The 23,455-nt window shown below is 36.9% G+C and overlaps 1 protein-coding gene across 1 annotated transcript in view; it reads right to left on the bottom strand.

Moving 5' to 3' along the window:
- Positions 1-23,455, bottom strand: part of adam19a (ADAM metallopeptidase domain 19a) — a 251,379-nt gene that overhangs the window by 200,649 nt on the left and 27,275 nt on the right. The window contains exon 2 of the mRNA XM_075450674.1: positions 8,872-8,951. Within this exon, the coding sequence (XP_075306789.1) occupies positions 8,872-8,951 (80 nt within the window). The remainder of the gene's footprint in view (positions 1-8,871; positions 8,952-23,455) is intronic.

The raw sequence follows: 23,455 nt of genomic DNA, 5'->3' as shown, positions 1-23,455 counted from the left end.
GAAAATCGAAGACAAAACCACTTTCAAAAGAGAACAGAACAAACACATACACACACACACACACACACACACACACACACACAAAAAGACTGTGGAAATGAAACTGAAATGAAACCAGTATTACCATATCAATCTTTATCTAATCCATTCTGTGGAAGGAGAGGCCACTTGTAATTACCCCAAACTCACTTTGCTCTAAGGAGTGCCATCATTCACGTTATTCTTCCTTAGATTTTCTTCTTTGTTTCTTTCTATCATGTCTTCTCCACACAATACCAAAGGCTATCAATTTCCTATAATAGAAAAGCCATTTGGGGACTATATCTTCCAATTTCAAACCGTGTGGTTCAGGAGTATGGCTTGAATAAAGATGTTTCGTCTGTAGTTGAAGTTGATCAGAATTTTTGACAAAATGCTGCAAACCAGACCTTTTGAAGACTCACAATCCTTTTTACATCTCTTTTTTTTTTTAATATACAATATGTCACAGTTAAACTTTATACACCACCCCTTTTACCGTGAAGACAATAAATGTTATTTCCTTGTTTCAATCTTCCATGACATGTGCACGCCGTGAATTAGAAAGCACCGATTTCATTACATCCACATTGTTTCGTCATCTCAAGCCCCGCTAAAAAAAAAAAAACTCCCCAAGCATTAATGTATATTTACTTCTTGGTCTGACCACTCCAGAAATAAGCCCAATTAAAAAAAAATTCAATAAATTAAAAAAACAAAGAACCCCAAATAAAACCTTTTTACAGCTCTTGAGTGATTTTGCTGTCTGAATACCGTTTCCCATTCTTACTCAGGGATGGGGAAAAAAAACCAAGCTTAGTCTATAAACTTTTGTCCAGAATTATCATTCTGAAGCCAGCGCAGGCTGTTTCTACTGGCTCCCTTGACACTATAAATGGTTCTTCATTTCAGAAAAGTTGCGAGAGCAGAATTTGGAAGCAGGAGGCTGGAAGCAGGAGACTCATACAGTACATTCATGGTCATCCAAAAGGCTGTATGGCCTAAGACGAATGGGTTGACATGAATTTTGACTCCTCAACAGGCAGTATTTCATTGTGCTGCCTTTTGGTTCAGGTTTAACCAAGAGGACAAGATAGATAGTTTGAAAATGGTCTTATCCAAAGACAAGGGATCTGTTTGCTCTCATTATGAATGTGACAAAGCTTTGAAGTGTGTGTGGTATCATTCTTAATGTCTTAGTGTTTTTTTTTTTATTTTTTTTTTTATGTGACTTGGTTGTGAGCATCTTCTAAAAAGATGGATAAAAGCCCGATGCTCACTATTCAAACAAAAAACTCCCTTTGATAATGCATCATATCCCATTTGTGTTCTTTGAAATGTCCCTAAACCCAAACTGACTGACATTCCGGCTTATTGCTGAAGATGTCTCTATATTCTAAAGCGAGCCTGATCAAAGCAGCTTCTTATTGGAAGAGCACAGGTGTAGACTCTTCCTCCGTACGGTTCAGAAAGCCGACCCTGCTGAGATGAAAATAAGTCTCTCACTAGATCTACACATGCTCCCTTATGTTTCTCTCCCCTACCTTTCCCCACGCAAAAGAATTATATATAAACTGTAAATCCTTCAATCCCTTTAACGGGCTTCAATTACTGATTGGACTGACAAACACATAAGCGACAGAAATATAAATAGCTGATTGTTTTAAAAGCTTAGTTTCAGAACTTGAAGCTATGCTTTATACTTTTGACAAGTTTTAAATAGAAGTACCTTCTTTATCTGTAGCTTTTTCTCTCTTTATCAGTGGGAAAATGTTGTTGGTTATATTAGGATAAAAGTTTGAAGTAGTTATTAAGAAAGAGCCAAAAAAATTTTCACAATATTTCACTGTGTGCAAGTCAAATCTGACAAGATCAAATGCATTAAACAATTATTGATGCTAAGTATCAAATCTTTATGATAGAACAGGTCCAAGAGCTCACTATCACCAACTGAGTACATTTCATCTGTTGTAAAGGTAATTCAAGTTTATTCTTTTCTCCACTTCAACCTTGATGGTCTAAAAATAAGGATGTATAGCTGCATTTCGGCTACAAGAACCTTTTCCAGTAACCAGCACCTTTGAAGGGATCCTTTGCTCGGCCCACTCCATTTCTCTCCTCCTGGTTTTTGAGGTTTTTGATTGGTCGAGTATTGCCAGCTTTTTATTTCTACCTTTCTATCTGAGTCATGTCAGGTTTAAATCAACAACTGCCTCTTAAAATATGTTAACATTAAGTTGTACAAATCAAATCAAATTTATTTGTATAGCACATTTCATGTACAGAACAATTCAAAGTGCTTTACATAAAATAAAAGCATTGCAGCAGGGAGTGCAAGAAGCATTAAAATACATAAAAGAATATAAAGAGAAACAAATAAAATAATTTAAATGAATTTAAAAACAAGCAACAGTCCAGATAAATTAAAAGATATCGTGCAGATTTCATGCATAGACACATGAGAACAGAAATGTTTTTAACCTGGATTTAAAAATGTCTCCATTTGGTGAAAGTTTAATCTCCACTGGCAGTTTGTTCCACTTGTTTGCAGCATAACAGCTAAATGCTGCTTCTCCATGTTTAGTCTGGACTCTGGACTGGACCAGCTGACCTGAGTCCTTGGATCTAAGAGCTCTGCTGGGTTTATATTCTCTGAACATATCACAGATGTATTTTGGGCCTAAACCATTCTGGGATTTGTAAACCATCAGCAGGCTTTTAAAATCTATTCTGTGACTGACTGGAAGCCAGTGTAAAGATTTTAAAACTGGTGTGATGTGTTCAGATCTCTTAGTCCTGGTTAAAACTCTAGCAGCAGCGTTCTGGATGAGCTGCTACCAAACAGAATGATCTCAGTTTTGTCTTCATTTAATTGTAAAAAATTCTCTCTCATCCAGGTGTTTACTTCCTCCAGACACTGACACAGTACGTCTGCTGGGCTGCAGTCGTCCGGTGACAGAGACACATAAAGTTGTGTATCGTCTGCATAACTGTGATAATTGATGTTAAAATTCTACAATATCTGACCCAAAGGGAGCATATACAAGTTAAACAGAAGAGGTCCAAGAATTGACCCCTGGGGGACTCCACAAGTCATGGCCACTCGCTCAGATGAATGAAAATATTAGTTTTGAAACACAAAATTCAAAATCAAACAGTTGTGCCCGCTTCAATCAGCTGAGGAGACAAAGCACGAGAACATGCAAACTCCACACAGAAAGGCCCCAGCCGGTAATTGAACCTGGAACCCTCTTGCCGTGAGGCGACGCTGCTAACCACCACACTTAATATTTGATTGTTTTACAGAACAGTCACAGTACAGTATTTGTACTGTTATATTCTAAGATGCAGTTAAAACACCCAAACCAAGAAAACAGAAGAGTGTTGAGAGATTTGAAGTAAATGGAGCTGAAGCACACTTCCTTGCTTATAGGGCACTCTGATCAGTGGGGCACCACAGTATTTATGGTGAACAACAGAGGCAATGGTGGTCATGGGAACAAGGATTCAATTTAGAGCAGTAATACTTAATATGCCTAATCTATCCAGTAAGTTAGAACTGAGTGGGAAAGCAACAGACTTGGGGAATAAATTAATTTTTTGCTCCAAGATAAAAGCCCCAGGCCATCTAAATTATGGGTGCTGTTGGTTGAAATGCACCATACGTTCTTTCTTGATGTTGAAAGCTTCCTTTTTTAAAAGAAAATTTTAATTCAAACTGCCCTTACTACCTTGTGAGACAAAGACTGGGGTAAGCGGTTGAAGCCTCCGGAACATGCTTTTCTAAATGAAAGCGTCTTGATATGACATAACAAATTTTGTTTGCAAAAATCACACGACGATGGCATAGAAATTATGACCAGAATGGGAAGCAGAATTTGTGTATTAGCAAAGAATGTTCAGGTAAATGTCAACTGGGTTTTAGTGGTAGAGAGGTGGTTCACTTCCCACCAGCATAAATGTCATTGTAACTGGGTCCTGCAGCAGACAGCAACAGACTTTTACAATAATAAAATAAATAATAAAACAGGGGTGGTCCGTGGCGTAGTGGGTTGAGCAGGCGCCCCAAGAGGCTACAGTCCTCGCTGCAGCTGGCCCTTAAATCGGAATCGGCGTTAAATAATTAACGAGTTAACGCGATAATAACAAGTTAACTCGCCCAGCCCTAGATTAATGTCATAAAACCTTTTTAAATTATGTCAACTTTACATTAAAAGACTGAAAGACAATTGTGCATAAACTAATTAATTCACGTTTCTTGTTTATGATGATGTTATGTCTTGTGCACACCCTTCAAATTATGTATTACCTTACATTTGAAGAACAATAAAAACTGCAGCTCGTAATAGCCATTAGCAGAGCTTCAGACTTGAGAAGAAGAGTAAACTGTCAGTTCCACAATAAGAGTGATTAGAGCATCTGGACCACTGGTGTCATGTGTCTGTTTCCAGATGGAATGATTTAGTGGGGGAAAATTATTGTCCATCAATAGTTCTATGGGGAAGGAACCAGATGTATCCTGGAGATGAACAGCCTCAGCATTGCTTAACATCTTCTTGTCACTCAAGCAGAAAACCGGTTCCAACACAGCTGTGTCTCCAGCAGGTCGGAATTGGAAGCAATGAGGGGCCAATTTCATCTCAGTTCATTCATGCAATATGTCTGCATTGTGTCTGTCCATTAGTAATTACTAATTAGAAATTTGAGATTATTTTCTTTTTTTTTTTGGCAGATAATGTGAATATTTAGATATCCCAAAGTATTCAAAAGAAAATTGAACAAGAATGAAAGAAGTAGTAAAAAAGTGATAATCTGTAGAATCTTATCTACATATTATCTTTCATATATTTCATTCCAAGAGTCTACTGCTGTATTGGAATTGTATTTTGATCTGCTGTTATGTCTTATCTTTGATCTTCAGTTAGAGTTTTTTTGGTGGTGACGTTTTCTTTGCATGAAAAATAAAATCTGCAGCACTCACTGTAGCCGTCACTGTTATGATTTTCTGCCATGCCTGAAATGATGGAATGTTGCTTTTCTGCAATGACAACCTCAAATGTCTGCTATGCAAAATATCCCCATGGCTTTTCCTGGCCTAAAGATGGAATGTTTACCCTGTACCTGCCATTCTGCCAGAAGCTATATATTCTTGTTTCTCAATAGATGTGTGCCTTCCAGAGAAGCTGGCTTTATGAGAATCAAACCATTCATTTTACAAAGAAAAAGTAAAGAAAACTTTTAAAATGATATCCAAAGTATATGAATAAAATCGACCTTCCAGAAAGATTCCTTGTTTTTTGTTTAGTTTTGTTTTTTGTACATTGAGAAATGTAGGCCGCCCCGTGGCTCAGAGCTGCATACCTTTCTCACATCGCCTTTTTTATTTAGACCAACTATGAAATAGAGGGTAAAAGGAAAGGAGATAAATTATTTTTTCCACATATCAAATAATTTAGTTGTTGTAAAATAATGATTTCAATTTGTTTTTATTGTGGGTCTGACTCTATTTGTCCAAGTATCATCAAAACTATGGGTCATAAGTATAAAAAAAAAAACGAACCAACAAATGTTAGTATGTTTAGCTTAATCCTGAAACAAATTATCCTAGTGGACCAACAAAAAAAGAAATAAGAAAGAAAAAAGTCCCTCAGCAACCATTTTGATTAGTTTGAGTTAATGTTTGAGTAGTAACTAACAGTAAAGTTGACCTTTAATCTTTTGAATTTTTAATACATCTATGGGAAATTATGTCATTTTAGGGAATTAATTCTTGACTTTTGGCCCAAAATATATGGGCAAATGAGCAGAGGAACTGGGAACATGAAAACATCATGCTTTCAGCCACAGTTTTGATTAAAGTTGAAGCAGAATAAAACCCAGAAATCACTGTTTTGTCTCATTTTGTTGATGTACAAAGGGGCTGAAAAAGACCAGTGGTAACTATAAGGGTGTCATACCACAAACTCTATTTCCCTTCCCACTTCCTCTAATCCAACCCAATCTTTCCCTTTTTTGCCAAGGTGACAACCAGGCCAATTGGGCCATCTGTTGAGCGAGACCATATTTTCATGCTTAGCTGTACAAGTCCAGCCAACTTTCACATCAACAATATCATCCACATAATAAGCTGTCATGTCCTGGACAGAAGCTGTGCCAGCACAGTTGAGTTGCTCATCTACACACATTTTATTGATTTAAACCCTAATAAAAAAAACATGTCACATGAAAAATCAAACAACAAAAAGAATACAAGGCTAAATTGTATGAAAAATATTAGTCATGCAAAAAAGTAAAGAGTCGGAATTGTAAGAGACAAGTTTGTTTCAACAACCCCAAAGGAAATTATTTATTTACTATTTATTTTCCTCCAAAGAGCTTTCTGAGGTGCAGTTATTGATGTCACATCAGACAATATGTGACAAGAAAATTATTACCATGTACCTCGTGCAGAATGAAAGTCATATGGTATCTAATATTATGTGAGCTTCTAGAATAATCTGAAAAAAATATAATGACAAATGTCACGGTGCAACATTCAATGCCACAAATCATACTGTGATAAAGTTCTAATTGAACATTTTCAAATATTGGGTTAAATATATCTTAGTAGTTAGTACCGTAACTGCAGGTTCATTGATGACTACGTGAACAGCCTTCAGGTTTGATCCTGCTCTCACACTTGCAGTTTACTGGCTATGAAGCACCTTTGAATGGCTGACTACACTGATGAATTTCTCTTTCTGATTTTTTTTTCCCTTTTTTTGGAACTTGTGCTCTGGGGGAGAGATTGGAAAGGTGGCAGAGAGAAGTCGACAGGCTGGGACATGAACATGGCTGTGATGTGGACATCAGCCTCTCTACATGGAGCACCTGCCAAACCAATTGAGCTACATTTCCTGCCACCAAAACACACCCAGTGGACCAGTAAACCTGACCACATCACAAAGTAGACTACAGACAATGGTTTCATCACTGAGCTGCTTTCTACTTGTTTTCATGCAATGTCTTTGTAATAGTTGTTTTTTTTACATTTTGTACCCTTTACATTGAGCATTGGGTTGTGAGTCATAAGATCAGTGTGAGACTCCACCATGTCAAGGTAACATTTGTTGAATGTGTTTCTCAAGTTGACAAAATGGAAGAAAGAAATCAAAGAGAAAAAGAAAAAAGAAAAAAAAGAAAAGATCCTGCAATGAAAAAAAACAGTGATTTTTTTTTTTTTTTAACACAAGCTTTTTGATTTTATGTGAGATGGTCATTTTGGCAAAGGTAGTCCGGAAAAAAGAATCATATGGACAAGTCGTTTGTATGTGTAAAGGACTGCCCTGCTCATCATTTTGGAATATGCCTGATAAAGTAAAACAGCATGTTTATATCCATCCATTTTCTATACCCACTTAATCCAACTCAGGGTTGTGGGGGGGCTGGAGCTTATTCCAGCTGGCATTGGGCGGGTACACCCTGGACAGGCCACCAGTCCATCACAGGGCCACGAGACAAACAACCATGCACGCTCACACTTACTCCTAGGGACAATTTAGAGACACCAATTGACCAATTGGGCAGTGAAAGGAAGCCAGAGTATCCGGAGTGAACCCACGCATACACGTGGAGAACATGCAAACTCCTCACAGAAAGGCCCTGGCCGGGATTCGAGCCAGCATCTTCTTGCTGTGAGGCGACGGTGCTAAACACCACACCACCATGCAGCCCACAGGTTGTTGTGACTGCTGTTAAATCCTGGTTATGTACTCCCTCCCAATTCAAAATAGTTTGCATTTGAGGCCACACAGTCTTTCACGTTCCTATCCTTCCACCTGCATCTGTAATACATGTCTGTGTGTGTGTTCACCCACAACTGAACGAGAATTTGTCGTATGCCAATTGGAAGGTCAGGAATTGGATTCTCGACTTCCCTGGACAACATATTGACATGAGGATGCCTCCGATGTGTCCATTGGTGTGTGAGTGCAAGTGATAGAAAAAGAAAGCACTATGCAGCCGGTTCGTCTGTATAGACTAAAACATGCTGTTTGGGTGTGTGTGAATAGGTGAATAGATTTGGCTTGTAGTGTAAAAGCACTTTGAGTGGTAAACTGGAGAACTGCTACATAAATACAGTTTATTTATCAACCTGTGAGAAATGGTAACTGGACTGTAAATGGTCCCGCATTTATGTAGGTAATAAATTTGGCCAATAAAAAAGAATTCATGTCGATAATTACAGTGGAGTCAAGTCTTTTTTTGTACCCTCAGGTTACAAAAACAAAACTACAAGCACATAAGTCCTTATTTTCTCCATTAAACTAGACAGTGACAAAAAAAATAAAACAAATAATGATATTAATCATTTTAGAAAATTGGGTTGTGAGATGTAACTTAATATTCAGGATAAAAAGGCCACTATCTGCACACATGTCTGGGTGCATTTTACGAGTCAGGATGAACCTTACTGAATTTTGCAACCATAGCTTTAACTTCATCAGTGTTTCAGATCAGCTGGAACACTCAGTGTATTTAAGTCCAGGTTGAAGACACACCTATTTTCAGCTGCATTTGAATAAAGCTCCAAATCTGAAGCTTGAGTTTCAAATCTTAATCACATTTTAACTCCTGATTTTATCTGATTTTATCTATTGTTCTTATTTGTTTCTTTTTTGTTTAAAATTTAAATTGTGCTTTTTATTTCTACTGTTTTAATGTATCTGTAAAGCACTTTGATTCGCCTTGTTGTTGAATTGTGCTGCACAAATAAACTTGCCTTGCCTTTATGCCTTTGTTCCCACACTGTAGACACCACTGTGTGTACCATGCATTGCCGCATATTAACCTCGCTTCAGTTAAGACTTTTACCTGTGTTGTGGTCTCTATGTCCCTCTTGGTTCGACCTTGAGAAATCCACTCTGCCGTCACTGTCCTTCCCCTGCGCAACCCTGGGGGACACAGAACAGGAGGGAGATTAATGTGAGTGCTTACGATGACTGGAATCACTGGAACCGAAGTGAAGTGTCACGATGTCACTGAGAGAACTCAGTTTAGTCAGGCTGCTTAACATGGAATCTGGTGTAGCTGCGTGGTGAGATAAAATGATTTACAAGCTGTTTGACATTGAAAGAGTGAAGTGCAGATTAACATCAAAAGATATTACCGTCAAGATTTTTTTTTTTCAAAGTATTTGGCATATTAAATAGTGACTTAACAACACACTCCCAAGGCCATGTTTTCTTTGTAAGACCGAGGCAAAATAACTATACTTATTAACTTATCTTGTTTTCACAATGATAGCCGTACGAGTCTGATTCAGCAGTCACTTAAAGGTCACGTGTTGATTTCACAGCAGTGTGTTTGACCACGAGAAATCAAGAATCGAGAAGCTTTAGTGTCATTCTGCTACACACAGACCATGTAGCTGAACCAAATGTCATTCCGTGTGGAGTCCTAGTGCAATACATAAAATGACACAAAGTGCAACAACGATTAGTGCAAATATTTGCAAGACAAACAAGACAGAGTAGATAGTAACAGTCCGGGACTATGAATGAGTCTGAGAACATGTGTATAAGCTATCAGCAGCACAAGAATAAGGTAGAATGGGCACATTCAGATTGTCTGTGACACTGATTTCCAACAGCTAAAACTGGTGACCCGCCCCACCTCAGCTGCACTGACGAGGCAACTTTTTTCATTGTTTTCTGATAAAAAACAACAATCAGCACCATTGTTTTGTTAAATAGCAAAGCAGAGTATTCTGTCTTTTAGAACATTAAGATTCTTATGATGAAATTATGGCTTCCCGAATAGCGCTGTTGGTGTTGATTTAAATCAGAAAGAACTTCTGCAATGGGCATTATGAAACAAAAGTAAATGTATGTGAAGTCCTCACATTTTATTCCCACAATCAGGCTGACTTTAAAGTTTTTGTATGCATTGTTAAGTTTCCATTCAGTTGTGCACATTTTTGTATGAAGTTTAGTTTTGTAGATCCCATCTTACATGCCCCTATTTGTGCATGAGCAATGGCTAAATATGAGACTCCAGCACTGAAATTACACAAAAAATATTTTACTCACTGTTATCAACTAATAATACACCCAAGGAATCATCATATCCATATGTGTATTCCATATGTGTTGGAATCACCCTGGAGGATGTTTATGCAGCTTTTTTATTTTGACATATTACACAAAACTATTTTTTACCTGATAGCAGAATATTCTGGCTTTGCAAAACATACCAAAAACAGTTTTTTTTATTTATTTTTAATTTTTAAATGAAGTAGAGAAAACATTATAAATTCACCCATTGTGAGGAAAACAAATGTGGAATCATGAATAAAAAAATCCCACTTGATACTTTGAAAAATACAAGAAAATAATAGAATATTATTCTTCAATCAGGTTCCAACTTTTCTTTTTTTGACAGATTGACAGATCAGCTTTGCAGGATGGAATACTGTACTTGAGTTGTTTTTTTCTTTCCAAAGGAAAAGTTTAAATGCTTTGCAATGAGCCAAGATGCATTATCATCCTGAAAACCCACAGGTCCTTTATCTCAACCTAATAGCATCAATGATTTTGGAAATTTGCTTGTTTTCATCAGGTAGTCATCTTCATATGTTTCATAATAACTCACATATAATTCACTCCAGCATTAAAAAATTACGTTGATATTTATTCAGTTTTCTTATAAATCCAAGGGAAGCTCAGGTCTCTTTTGGGGAGCTACTCCCCCTCTGATTCCTTCGTAATGGTTTGGAAAAGATCATTTTAAATAATTTAAAATGCTAATAAATATATATATAGATATTAAATTATGAATAAATAATTAAAAATTCATTGGAATACTAATATTTGTCTTATGGCTCTCTTTCCTCATTTATCCTGCTGGGTTGATTTGAGTGCATGAAACAGTGCAGATCTGTGGAATAATGTCTTTCATTTCCAGTGAGCAAGGATCTCTACAGGATGACTAGATTAGCGCAGATGAATCATGAGCTCACTTCAAATTGACAAAAACACTTCTCACTAAGTTGAACTTGAAAGAGAGTGATTCATACCCATCAGCCCAGGCTGGATATGCATTCTATCACAGATAGCGCTAGGACATCACCATTACATTTCAGTAGAAGTAAAATACTGTATATGAACAGTAGGGATACTAGGGTTTTCAGAGGTTTCATTTCAGCTTTGAAGTTATCAGCTGAAAACATCTGGAAGGCAGATAAAGATGTAAAAAGAAGCTGTTTTGTAACATACTTGTGAAGACCTCAATCACTAGTTTATCTAGCACTGAATCATACCCACACACAACAACACACACCCCAATAGATGACAGTGAGAAAAGGTTCAGATATGATCTTCTTTTGATTATTTACAAATCAATACCAAAACAAAGCCTTTTAAATCAGGAGAAAAATAAACTGACTGGATTTCATTTCCAAAAGCCAGTAAAGAAAACCAATATTAATCAGACTGATTATTAACTATTATCGAAAAAGGAAAATGTACTACTATTCTTTAAATTGCTTCCACCTGCCCCAAAATAATTGTAAATCCCTCCTCTTACAACTGATTCTAAGGTGGAGGCCTGATTTGTCTTTAGGTATACAATGAAGCACATGCCTAAAGACAAAACTTCCCATTAGACCACATGAAATATTAATAGAGTCGGACGCCATAACAGACCAGCCTTTTACCAAATGTCAAGACAAATCCTATTCACTTTGTTACAGTATCTAATGGGTTGTTCAGCTCATGTGAATTACTGATGAGGGATCCTCATTTTCATCAGTGTTAAAATATTTTTGTGAATCCAAGTGGATACATTTTCAAAGTTCTTGAAGAAATGATGGTTGTTTCTTTGCAACTAGAACGAGTTATAGCTTGAGGATTCAACAAATTCGATAAGCTGCCTATTCCCAAAAAGCTGACTAACGCTTTTCTGGACAAAAATTCCTGGAATCTGTTCGAGCCACTCCCAATTTGGGGGTTATGGCCCAAAGCACTCTTACCACTTGCCTTCATTTACCACATCCTTTCAACAAGCTTAGAGCTTTAGATTTTGTGTTGTTCTTGATGTTCCTGTTGCCTGGTATTACTACACCTATCGCTACGGCCTAACTCTGTAGTTTGTCAACTACCACAATGTCTGGTTGTTAGTCATCAGCCAGACTGGATCTGAAAGTCCCAGAGGATCTGAGCTCATTTTCCACCACCTTTGGAGGTATCTACCACATTGACTTTGGGACTTCCAACCAATAGTTAGAGCAGATGTTCCTGTACACTATTCCCACTATTCTGCTCAAATTAACAAGGTCCATGTCAAATGTTGGGGGAACAGCAGGACATACTTGTGTGCCTTGACACTGAGATAAGACCAAGACTTTAAGAGGTCAAGACGTGTCAAGACCAGCACCAGACAGTTAAATGTTGAATTTGTAAACCATAGGCACTCAAATCAGCCATAAAAACAGTGAAATTCTTCTTCATTTGCCCCTAAAGGACCCTGCGCATTACATGTTTTTTTTTTTAACTTTGTTTATTGGGTTTAGCAGAAAAATACCATTCCTATATCTAGAAAAAAACAGGAATGGAAAAAGAGCGCAGTCTTTATTTTCCAACTTGTAGTTTTGATTAGGAGCAAGTGAAAATGGAAACTAATGGTGGGACAAGAAGAACTTGCAGTATTTGTGAATTCTCCTAAATATCTCTTCATCTGTAGAACCCAAAGGTTACTTTTTGCCCTGACATTTGAGGATCTGTTAATATTTTTAAGGTGAAAGACTGTCAAACAATTCAAGGGTTTCAGGCATTAGGTAATAAAATGCCCACTTTTACAAGACGTAACACTGTTTTATGATCATATTTGTAAACTCAATTCAGTTCAAGTCATTAAGATAGCTAATATAGTTTGAGCAGAATACCAGAGTAACTCAAATTACACGTGTTATTGCAGCTAAAGTGATCATTTCCTAGCCATAATATCTCAATATTTTTTAATATTGTAAATCCCTATAAAGTAATCTATATATATTACTTCATCAGTTTTATTGTGCTCTCCCCCTTTAAACGTGCCTTAAAACCACTATACCTATACTTGATATGGATACAACGTTCCCCTCGCTGGGATTTATTTGCAGGTGGTTGTCAGTGCATATCAATTGTTATAGTTTACGTACACTCTGTGACTTTTATAAATAATTATGATTATTATGATTACAATTAATTGAATTCCAATTGGCTTGAATTGGACTTTATTATCTAAGTGGCTTGAGATGACATTTGTTGTATTTGGCGCTATATAAATAAAAATGAATTGAATTGAAATTTAATTATGATATCAATCATAAGTATGCATTTAAAAAAAAATGTTTTCCAAATATTTACCAATTACCCACAGAACAAATAAAAATGTCTTAGTTGACAGGAAGACATGGTCTTTGGTGACATTGCAGCTTACAGAAATGATCTTTTTTCACACTAATGCAGTCACACTTTATGGACAGCATTTACATCCAGGTGGCAATTAAATCTCAGTGTGAACCTGACCACCTCCAGATGTGGTGTAGTTGATCAGATTGCATTCCAATCCAAATAGTTTCTCTATGACTTTACACATTGTATTAAGGTGACTTTTCCCTCGTCCAGATCGATTATACATAGCATGTTAGAATTAAAATACGTAGAATCAAATCAACCAACTTAGAACACACAACTAAACTCTGCCATGTAAGCCTTCTCTTTTTCAATTCTACCCTTTCAGGTAACATCAAACTGTTCTAAGAGGACATCTATCTCAGTGCTTTATCAATAGTATCCGGCAGGGTAGCCTTTCAAATCCCAGCAGGCCACAGCCATCTTGCTGGTAATGCTCCTAAAAAGCATTGAGAGCACATCTTACTCATTCTATACAGTAACTATTTCAGCTCTTCAACGGAAGAATATTTGCTACGCTTTGAGCCTTGTGTAGTCTGCTTCGTTAAATAACGCTTTCATAAAGCTTCAGCACAGAAAATGTAGTAAGCCATAGAATTTGATATAAAATATGCTTAATACCATAAAAATAATTGCAGGGTATCGAATCAACCTTTGAAATCTAATGGTGATTGCATTGTTTCTTCAGGTTGGAGAAGTTTAAATGTTTAGACCCCAAAGCAAAAGGTCACAATTAATCATTGAAAGAAACCCATAAAATGCCAGCAAGACTGGCCTGAAGTGACTATAAGGAAGGGAAGGGAAAACGTCTCTGAGACATTTGAGGATCGCAGAAAAAAGGGAAGGCAAAATGAATTAATTGAACAAATAGAATGGGAGAACGTGCATGTCTGTGGTTGTTTGTAATGTGTATTGTTTTCTTATTTTTTTACCTCGCTGCTGTGGTATTGCACATGCTCTCCATGATGTGGCATGCTTTGAATTTGTATTTCCGTTGCAAACCCATATCATGAGGAAACCACACTGACCCCCAGAGCTCATTAAAAATCAATATGTGCTTTCATTTTCACCACTGAAGAAAAAAAAGGAATAACAACACTTTTAAGTATTTAGCATTTTACAAATAGAAACTTCTCTTCCAGATAGATGTTTTTCATAACTCTCCGCTGCCACTAGGGAGAGGGAGGTCAGGCGATCTCTGCAGACTACTGTTCCAACAATGGGTGCCACATTCATGCATTTGTTACTTCAAGATTGGACTACTGTAATTCTTTATTATTGGGCTGTCCCACATATTCTCTGAAAAGCCTTCAGTTGATCCAAAATGCTGCAGCCAGAGTTCTGATGAGAACTAACAGGAGAGATCATATTTCTCCAGTTTTAGCTTCTCTTCATTGGCTCCCTGTTAAATTCAGAATAGAATTTAAGATTCTTCTCTTTACATATAAAGCTCTTAATGACCGAGCTCCATCATATCTTAAAGATCTCATTGTAAGATATTTTTCTAACAGAGCACTTTGTTCCCAAACTGCAGGTTTACTTGAGGTTCCCAGAGTTTCTAAAAGTAGAATGGGAGGCAGAGCCTTCAGTTATCAGGCCCCTCTATTGTGGAATAAGCTGCCAGTAAATGTCCGGGAAGCAGACACCCTTTCCACTTTTAAGACCAGGCTTAGAACTTTCCTTTTTTATAAAGCTTATAGTTAGGTCTGTTGAATCTGATAGTGTGTCTGCTAGTGTGTCTTGTTCTGCCTCCACCTCTGGCACCCTCTATACTTTCATTACCCCCTACCCGAACCAGGGTTTGAATCCCATTCCCGCTTATCTTACCTCTTTTATTTCTCCCCCTACCCGAACCAGGGTTTGCATCCCCACCCCGCTGTGACTGGTGTGCAGTTGGTGAGAGGCTGAGGTAGCTTGTGGCTGTAAAAAGATGGTTGTTGTGGTGTGAGGAGCAGATCTATATAGGGAGTATAGGGAATTACTCACTGAGTCTGGTCCTTTATTTTATTATTTATTTTTTCGTTAGCACAAGTTTCTTGTGTTTACCTTGAATAGGGATGGCTCAGGTAATCCTGTAACATCCCATAGTTAAGCTGCTATAGACCTAGACTGCTGGGGGGCCTCATCTGTCACACCTTTCCTCACTTTACTCTCTTTATGTATATGTGATATTATTGTGGTCATTAACTCGTGTTTCCCTGTTCCAACAGATATCCTTTGAATGGTGTTACAGTGCCGCCGCCGCCGCCGCCCCCCCTCCCCCTCCCCCCCTTTCTGTCCTCTCAAACCCCAGCTGGTCGAGGCGGATGGCCACCCTTCCTGGTTCTGGTTCTGCCAGAGGTTTCTTCCTGTTAAAAGGGAGTCGTTTCTCTCCACAGTCGCCTCAGGCACGCTCAGGCCGGGAGATTGGACCGAAAAACAAAAAGTTTTCAGTGCAATCTGTTGGTTTTCTTAGCTAGGAAATTGTTTTTGAATTGGCTCTATATGAACGAATTGGATTATTTTATGAATTATGATTATTATTAATTAATTGAATTCCAATTGGCTTTAATTGGACTTACTATCTAAGTGCCTTGAGATGACATTTGTTGTATTTGGCGCTATATAAATAAAAAAGAATTTAATTGAATTGAATAAGTGTCAGAAGACGGATGGATGGATGGATGGATGGATGGATGGATGGATGGATGTTTCACCAGTGTTTAATTTAATCTTGAGAGAGCTATGATTATACTCAATGTTCCAGTATTGAGCTGCTTCTGCTACTGTTACAGCAAAAGGTACTATTAATACAAACAAAAGTCCTGTGACTCTTCACAGTGCAACCATAACTGCTGCTGCGCCACAAAAGCACATTTAAACAATAAAACAATTATAATCAAGAAAACTGTACAAGTTGTTAACTTGGTAACCGAAGTTAACCAGCCCCTATGAACTGCTAATTCAACATACCCTGAAAAAAGTGACTGTTTGGTGAAGTCAACTCTATTAGAGTAACTGTCATAATCTCTACCTTGTATTTTTAAGATTCAGTAAGAACTAGAGCTTCTTAAGTAAAACTAAACATTTTAGTAACGTAATACATGATTATGGGGGAAGAGTAAGTTTTACTTAGGTTTCCTCATACCATTTAAATGTTTAATAGTTGTATGTACATAAACCTAGAAATACTACAAAAACTTTACTCTGAAAGTGTATTGTTAAAATCTACTAAGTTACTTCATAACAGCAAATACTACAGATATGTAAAATTTACTTAAAATTTTGTGTAAAATGATGTTCCTGCCTATGAAAAACAAGTAGAGTTGACTTAATTTGTTTAAATAAATATAACTTAAAACTTAGATGTAATTAAGTAAATGTTACTTAATATCTTCAAAACTGTTGTGTTTTATGGTAAGTAAAATTTACTTGATACTGGCAAGTGAGTGTTACTTGATATTGCAGCATTAAATATTACTTTAATCATTTGAGTGCAAATACTTACAAAGGGTTTTTTAAGTAAATCTTATGAGTTGCTTTTTTCAGTGTAATTGCTTTTAACTATAACTGAGGGTATTCCTGTGCTTTTAAGTCAGCAAATGAACAGCAAATTAATTCATTCTACTGCCATAGAGTTGATAACCGCCTTCCAAAGATGTAAGCTGTTAAGGTTATTCTTTATATATTTTAACTGCTTAATTATCATCAATATTGTACATTATCTAGATTTGGAAGTGCTTTCTATGTTTCTTATTTTGTGTAATCATCTATGATACCCTGTTTAATACATTACAATACCAATATATAGAAATAAAAATTTCTATAGCTTTTTACACTTTACATCGCTGCACTTTTTTTTACAAGACTAAACATGTAAAACAAAACAGGTCATTCTCTATTTAGACTTTTGGATACTAAACTGAATCTTTCTAAGCCTCAACAGTTCTTTATTTTTCACCTGACTGAGTATAACTTGACTACTGAATGTTGAAGAGACCCTGAGGATCATTTTTAAGGACGTAGATGTTGTAGAATGTTTTGCAATAATTAAATAAACTTTTTGGTTCATCATAACGTATTTCATAGTTCATGGAAAAAGTTTTTTTTTTTCAAACTTCTTTGCAGTTGCTTTATCCTACGAAATCACTCCAATCCTTCTAGAATGACAAGCTTTTTAAACTTAATCTATCTAAGTTGTTATCTTGAGAAAATGATTGCATATTAAATTATTATAATTTATGTTACTGAATCAGAAACTGCAAAGTCATTTTTACCACTAACATGCAAAACTAAGGAGTACTGGGTTCAGTTGAGGCTCATTCATGAGATTGTATGTACCGTACCTTACCATGCTCCTTTTACATAAATCTCTAACTGATGACAAAAAACATTGTTTATGAATTTATGAATATTGCATTAAGTCATCATACTGGAAATAATTTGTTGACAAAAACTATTTGAGCATTAGGACCATATTGTCCTATTGTTTTTTATTTTCTTTTGTTTAAAGCAGTAGCAAGCACTACTAAACATGTTGACATACTGTATTATCATCGACCATGCTGTTTATAATGAATCAAGAAGGAAATGCTCATAACATTTATTAAATAAATAAATAAATTCTGCCATCAATTTGCTTTTTCAAAAAAGCTAAATACATTTACAAAATACTCACTTAAAACTAAACAAATTCAACTGAGAAGAAACAACAACTCTGAACACAGTGTGTATATCAGTGCACGTCAGTTTAATAACTTCAACTATAACTTTCAACCTTTCTAACACTAACAATAGATGATATTTGATATTTAGTTGCATCTAAATCTTTGCAGGATAACAGAGACTGAATTTCCTGTACCACTCGAACGTAACTGGCAACTTAAAAAGGGATTTTTTTCCATGTTATTCCTTAGCATTAGTTGAAAACAACACCCTCAATGTACATATTATAACTTATCACAACCAATCATTTTTTTTTTAATTTGCATCAAAAATACTTTATTAATGGCTGGAAAAACACGTTTACAGTGTTTCAAGTGTGAAATGGTGGAATCCTTTAATTAAAGAGCTACCTGCAAAAGGCAATTTTTGTAGATTGGGTGAACTCATATGCCAGTGCCAGATAGTTAGAATGGGAAAAGAAACATGAAAATGAGTGAAATTCTAAATTTGTGAAGGCATTCAGCATCAACAGAGATCCAATCTCCTCTAACAATGCAGTCCTCCCCTATACCCACGTCTCAGCATCTAGCTGTGAAACTTAGGATACCAACTCGTTCCACTTGAGTTAATGGCTACGGCTACACGAAAACGTTTTTCACTGTAAACGATACTTTTGCTTATCGTTTGGCTGTCGCGGCCACACGGAGCGTTCCCACTACCCCAAAACGATAGTTTTGGAAAACGGGTTCCAGAGTGGGAAGATCTGAGAACGGCGTCGTTTCGTTTCCATTGTTACAGCCAAAACGGAATCGTTTACATCTGCATCACAGCCACATGGCCAACGCCAGTGACGTATACACAAAACGTCAGTGACCAGAACAAAAAGCGGCTTCCATTCAAAATCAGCAAGCGTCGCGTTTCCATGTGGACACAGAAGCTTCCCTGTGTGATCGCAATCATTTTCGTACCCGTTTTAAAAAAAACCCTCGTTTTGTTTTCGTGTAGCCGTAGCCTATGGTAAATGGTGACTGAAGTGTTTATTCTGAGCTTTAAAAAGTGCTCGAATGGCAGATACAAAAAGGGAACTTTGTTCAGATACAGTGCAATTCACAAACATTAGCTGTTGCGTTGCTTTCTTTTTCCCTGTATTCAAAGAAATTATTCAAACTATCTTAACGAATCATGTAAATCCTATTCCAGATTCCTTAAATGTTTGTGGCTTTTCATGTATACATTTAGACTTTCAGAAGATTCCACATGTCATTCGATCTTTAACGCCTTTCTTCTACTCGGATCAGTGGCTCAAAAATGTGGCCCAGAAAACACGAGCATCTGTATTCAATATTCATTTACCGCCAAAATAAACAACGCGTTGGTCTGGAGTCTGTCGTTGCGGCATCCTCAGCAGAAAACATTAAGGCTGGCTAATAGCTTCAGCAGAGACATTAGAGGTTGGAAGGGATGAGGCTGTTCCTCCTGTCGCTCCCTGTGAATGATCTACTGTGGCGCGACAAGGCTTTAGGCGCGTAATCAAAACCGGGCAGACGCGACACCCGACCTCACACTGAACAAATTAACTGCTGTTCTAAGCCTCACTTCTCCTGGCTGGAACACCTTCATTGACGCACAAGTGTAGATCTACTGTTCCAAAATCATTGCGTGACAGTGCGTACAAGAACATTCATATAAAAGTGCATGTGAAGGGAAGCAATTAAGCAGCAGTGGGTGGATAAATGTATGAATGATTGTTCAGAAGGAAGATGGAAAGGCAAAACAAATGGGAGGGACTGTTCCTCTAACTAAGAACATTAACACCAGATACACTGTTTTATCCCTATGCTCAAAAAAACAGCCTCAGGATCTACTTTGCATTCAGTAATAAAGCCAATACTCTTTGATGGAATGCTCACCTTTAATCTTGTTCCTCACTTTTCTCTCCAACTATTCACCAATTACATATCTGGTAAAATACGAACAATTTTACATCTGCTTTTACAGATATGTGTAGGCAGCAAGGAACTGAGTGTATTCAGTTTCACAGCTTTCTGACCTTTACAACCATTCTGAGACAGAATGATGAGTTTAAGAGAGGTGTAGTTCAGCAAGTCATTCAAAATGGCTGCCCCGCGATACAAGGAAAATCAATTTGCTGTGTGGTAAGGAAGGTGCTGTTATCTGTATGCTGAGTTTTTACAGCTGCTGTGCAAGTCGATAGTTCCAGAAACTAAAAAATTCATCAAATCACAGAGCGGCTCACTTTGCCAGCCAAAAAAAATCCACATTAGAAAATGACATTTCCTAACTTTCCTAACATTTCCAAGTTTAAATGAAAAACTTGAATCAAATTTTGAGGGTTCTGACCAGCTGTACTACAGGAGTGAATCCACACTGTACTTTAGGGGGAAATTTCAGAAAGTATTCCAATGATTAAGAGCAATGTCTTTGACCTTTTACACCATGTGTGAAATTAAAATTAGAAGTGAAGTTCTTCTGCTACTTCATTTTCAATTTATGGACAATTTGTGTGTTCTTTGTGTACCTCGGGTGTGGAGTCATAGTTCAGAAACATTTTCTTTTACTGTCAAAAACAAAGTGTTCAATCAGGTCTTAATTCTTATTTGAACAACTACGGCACTTAAATGCTGCAGAATGCTAGTAAGAAAATACAGTGAGTTGTACATATTTCATATTCAAACTAATTTGTTTTGGTATTGGTAGTTTTGAACAAAGTAACAGTGGTTATATCGTTTTGGAAAAAAAGGCACTGTCATCATGTACTTCTACTAGGACCCCTTGGTGCTCTGTGAATTGATACACAGCGTGAGCGCTCGAGGTCAGACGTTATGTCTGCAGACAGGTAGACTAAAATGTGTACCTAAATAAAGAAGTTATTAACAAATCTACCATATTTAAAGACAATACCTGTGGACATACTCTAAACAGAGCTGAAAATTTTTGTTCTGTGACTACATGTGTGTCATCAGACACAAGAATAGAATAGAATAGAATAGAATAGAATAGAATAGAATAGAATAGAATAGAAAAGAATAGAATAGAAAATAAAATACTTTATTCATCCCCAGTGAGGAAAATTCAAATTTATAAAAAATTATTTTAAAAATGTATAAAAGTTTATTAAAAAAAAATACCAAACTGCTGACACCCCTTATGTGTTCCTTCATAAGGGGTTAAAGGTGTATTATGGAATAATTTTCCCACGAGTAAAGTAGGTATAGCAGCAGCAGTTAAAGCGATACAATGTAACTTCTCAAAAAGCCCTCTCTGGAGCTCCCCCTACAGGCTTGGAGGTAATGTACGGTTACACTGTCGTAAATACAACACCCTTTTACTTTCACTTTTCACGTTTGTTGACGAACCGGCGAGGAGTCAGAAGGTGCAAGCTATGTCAACCGAGAAGGTAAGAGTAATCAAATGTACCTGGGAGCGTGAGAGGGGTCTATTTGTTTTTGCGGTAGGTGTGCCAGAAAGCAGGTCGAAGTACTTCCGCTCAGCTCCCGGGCCACTCCAGCAAAGTTACATAGCGCAGTTTTTCCAACTCAGACCCCCGAAGGGCATAGGAGACAGACCAATCGTAATATTAAAACTCATTCTAGCCGCACAAATTTTTTCAAGCTGTTATTTTAAAGTAGAAATGTTACATAGTATTGCTTTAAACAGAAACATATTTATAAGAACATGCCTCGGAGATAAGAGGTGATAGTTGATTACATCAGAACACATATATATTGTACTGGGTCAGGATAAAAAAAAAAAGGATGTGCTGCATGGCATTGCAGCCAGTCACAGCATGGGACTTGAAGCTTAATTGTGGGAGCCAGCTTTAATTGCTGCAAGAATGACGACTCCGCCTACCGTTGATCTGCAAGAAAATTGTGAAGCTGCTAAAAACTTCCCTAGAGTGAAATGCTCAAAGTATAAAGGCAGTATTTCTATTCTAATATTGGGCCTTTTCTTTCTCCAGAGAAATTTCTGATTAGTTCCAATCATCAGGACAATAAAATCCACTTGCACTTTCACTAACAGTTCAACATTCAAGGTTTTCTAAGTTTTAAGTTACCTTTTTAAGTATTGACAGAATTTTATGAGTGAGGATCGTGCTTTTTTGAGAGCAGACTAAAGATGGTAGAGTTCAGCCTGGCCATTCAATTGGAACCCACTCGTTGGCTGAGATGTTGTTTAACGCTGCAATGCTGTGCTGTGTGAAAAGACACATTCTGCCACTTCTGATATTCTCTGTGAGGGATTGCTGCACATTTAGGTAAAGCCAAAATCATTGCAGTAAGATTAACTTTAAGTTATGGAACAGGTGATTTTGTCAAAAGACACTGTGGTGATAAAATTGGGATTGTAGTTGGAATGAGCTGCTTTTCCATCATAATTTCTGAGGTGAATTTGCCTTCTGACGCAACTATGTGAATGAGAGCAGCTCTGTTGGGAATTTGGTTGTATTCACATGCAATTTCACTTCAGCGTTTTTACAAAAAGATTACAATTTTTCCAGGAAAATGTGTGGAGCACCTGGGCTCATTTGAGTCTACAGTAGTAGAGAATACAAATGCAGGAATGATTCAACCCCGACAGCAATATCAGGGTGTATTATTCCGGCTTTGAGAGCTTGACTTTTGTAAATTTTGGATGGGACTAACATTTTTAGATGTATTTTAAAAGTTTGATTTTGGTATGACACAATAATTATGTAATCTTTTAATAAAAGTTCTTCAGTTCTATAGAACATTATAATAGAGCATATAGATTTTCCTAAATGTTTCTTATGAATTTTTCTGTGTCCAAACTGCCATGCAGTCTCTAGTATTTTGAGGATTGGCGAGATGTTATCCCAATTGGGATTAACTGCAAAGCGGTTTCAGTTTTAAAAGACATGGAATTCACACTGTGCTAGACTCTTGAGCCACCCCTCAATTATTTATGCGTTCCTACCAAGGATTCAGACTTTTTGTAATATTTTGAAGAGCTCTTGCGAAATAGTTCTCCAGGCTTTGTAAAGGTAATTTAGTTTTTCTTCAGATACTGGCTGCGTTTCTCTCATTTTCAGTCCAGTTCTTGTCCATCCCTAGACCTGACCATTATTTAATTATTACACTTACCTATGAATCATTCAAACATAAATAGAATACACATAAGAGACAACACATAAAAGAACAAGTGTAAATTGTACATGTAGGCACTCTGTAACTCGCAGCCTGTTACAAAGGCACACCATTTTCTTAGAGCCTTGGTAAAGAACCTTTTTTTTTTCATTTAGAAAGCTGTTGCTTCATGAACCCACTGTTCTGTGTTGGCGCTAAGCCTGTATACAGTATAGGAACCAGGTCTGTAAA

This window comes from Odontesthes bonariensis, chromosome 19 (assembly GCF_027942865.1).
Source record: "Odontesthes bonariensis isolate fOdoBon6 chromosome 19, fOdoBon6.hap1, whole genome shotgun sequence".
In the NCBI taxonomy this organism is placed as follows: Eukaryota; Metazoa; Chordata; class Actinopteri; order Atheriniformes; family Atherinopsidae; genus Odontesthes; species Odontesthes bonariensis.
The sequence above is the reverse complement of the archived record's forward strand: the minus strand, read 5'-3'. Positions and strand labels throughout refer to the sequence as shown.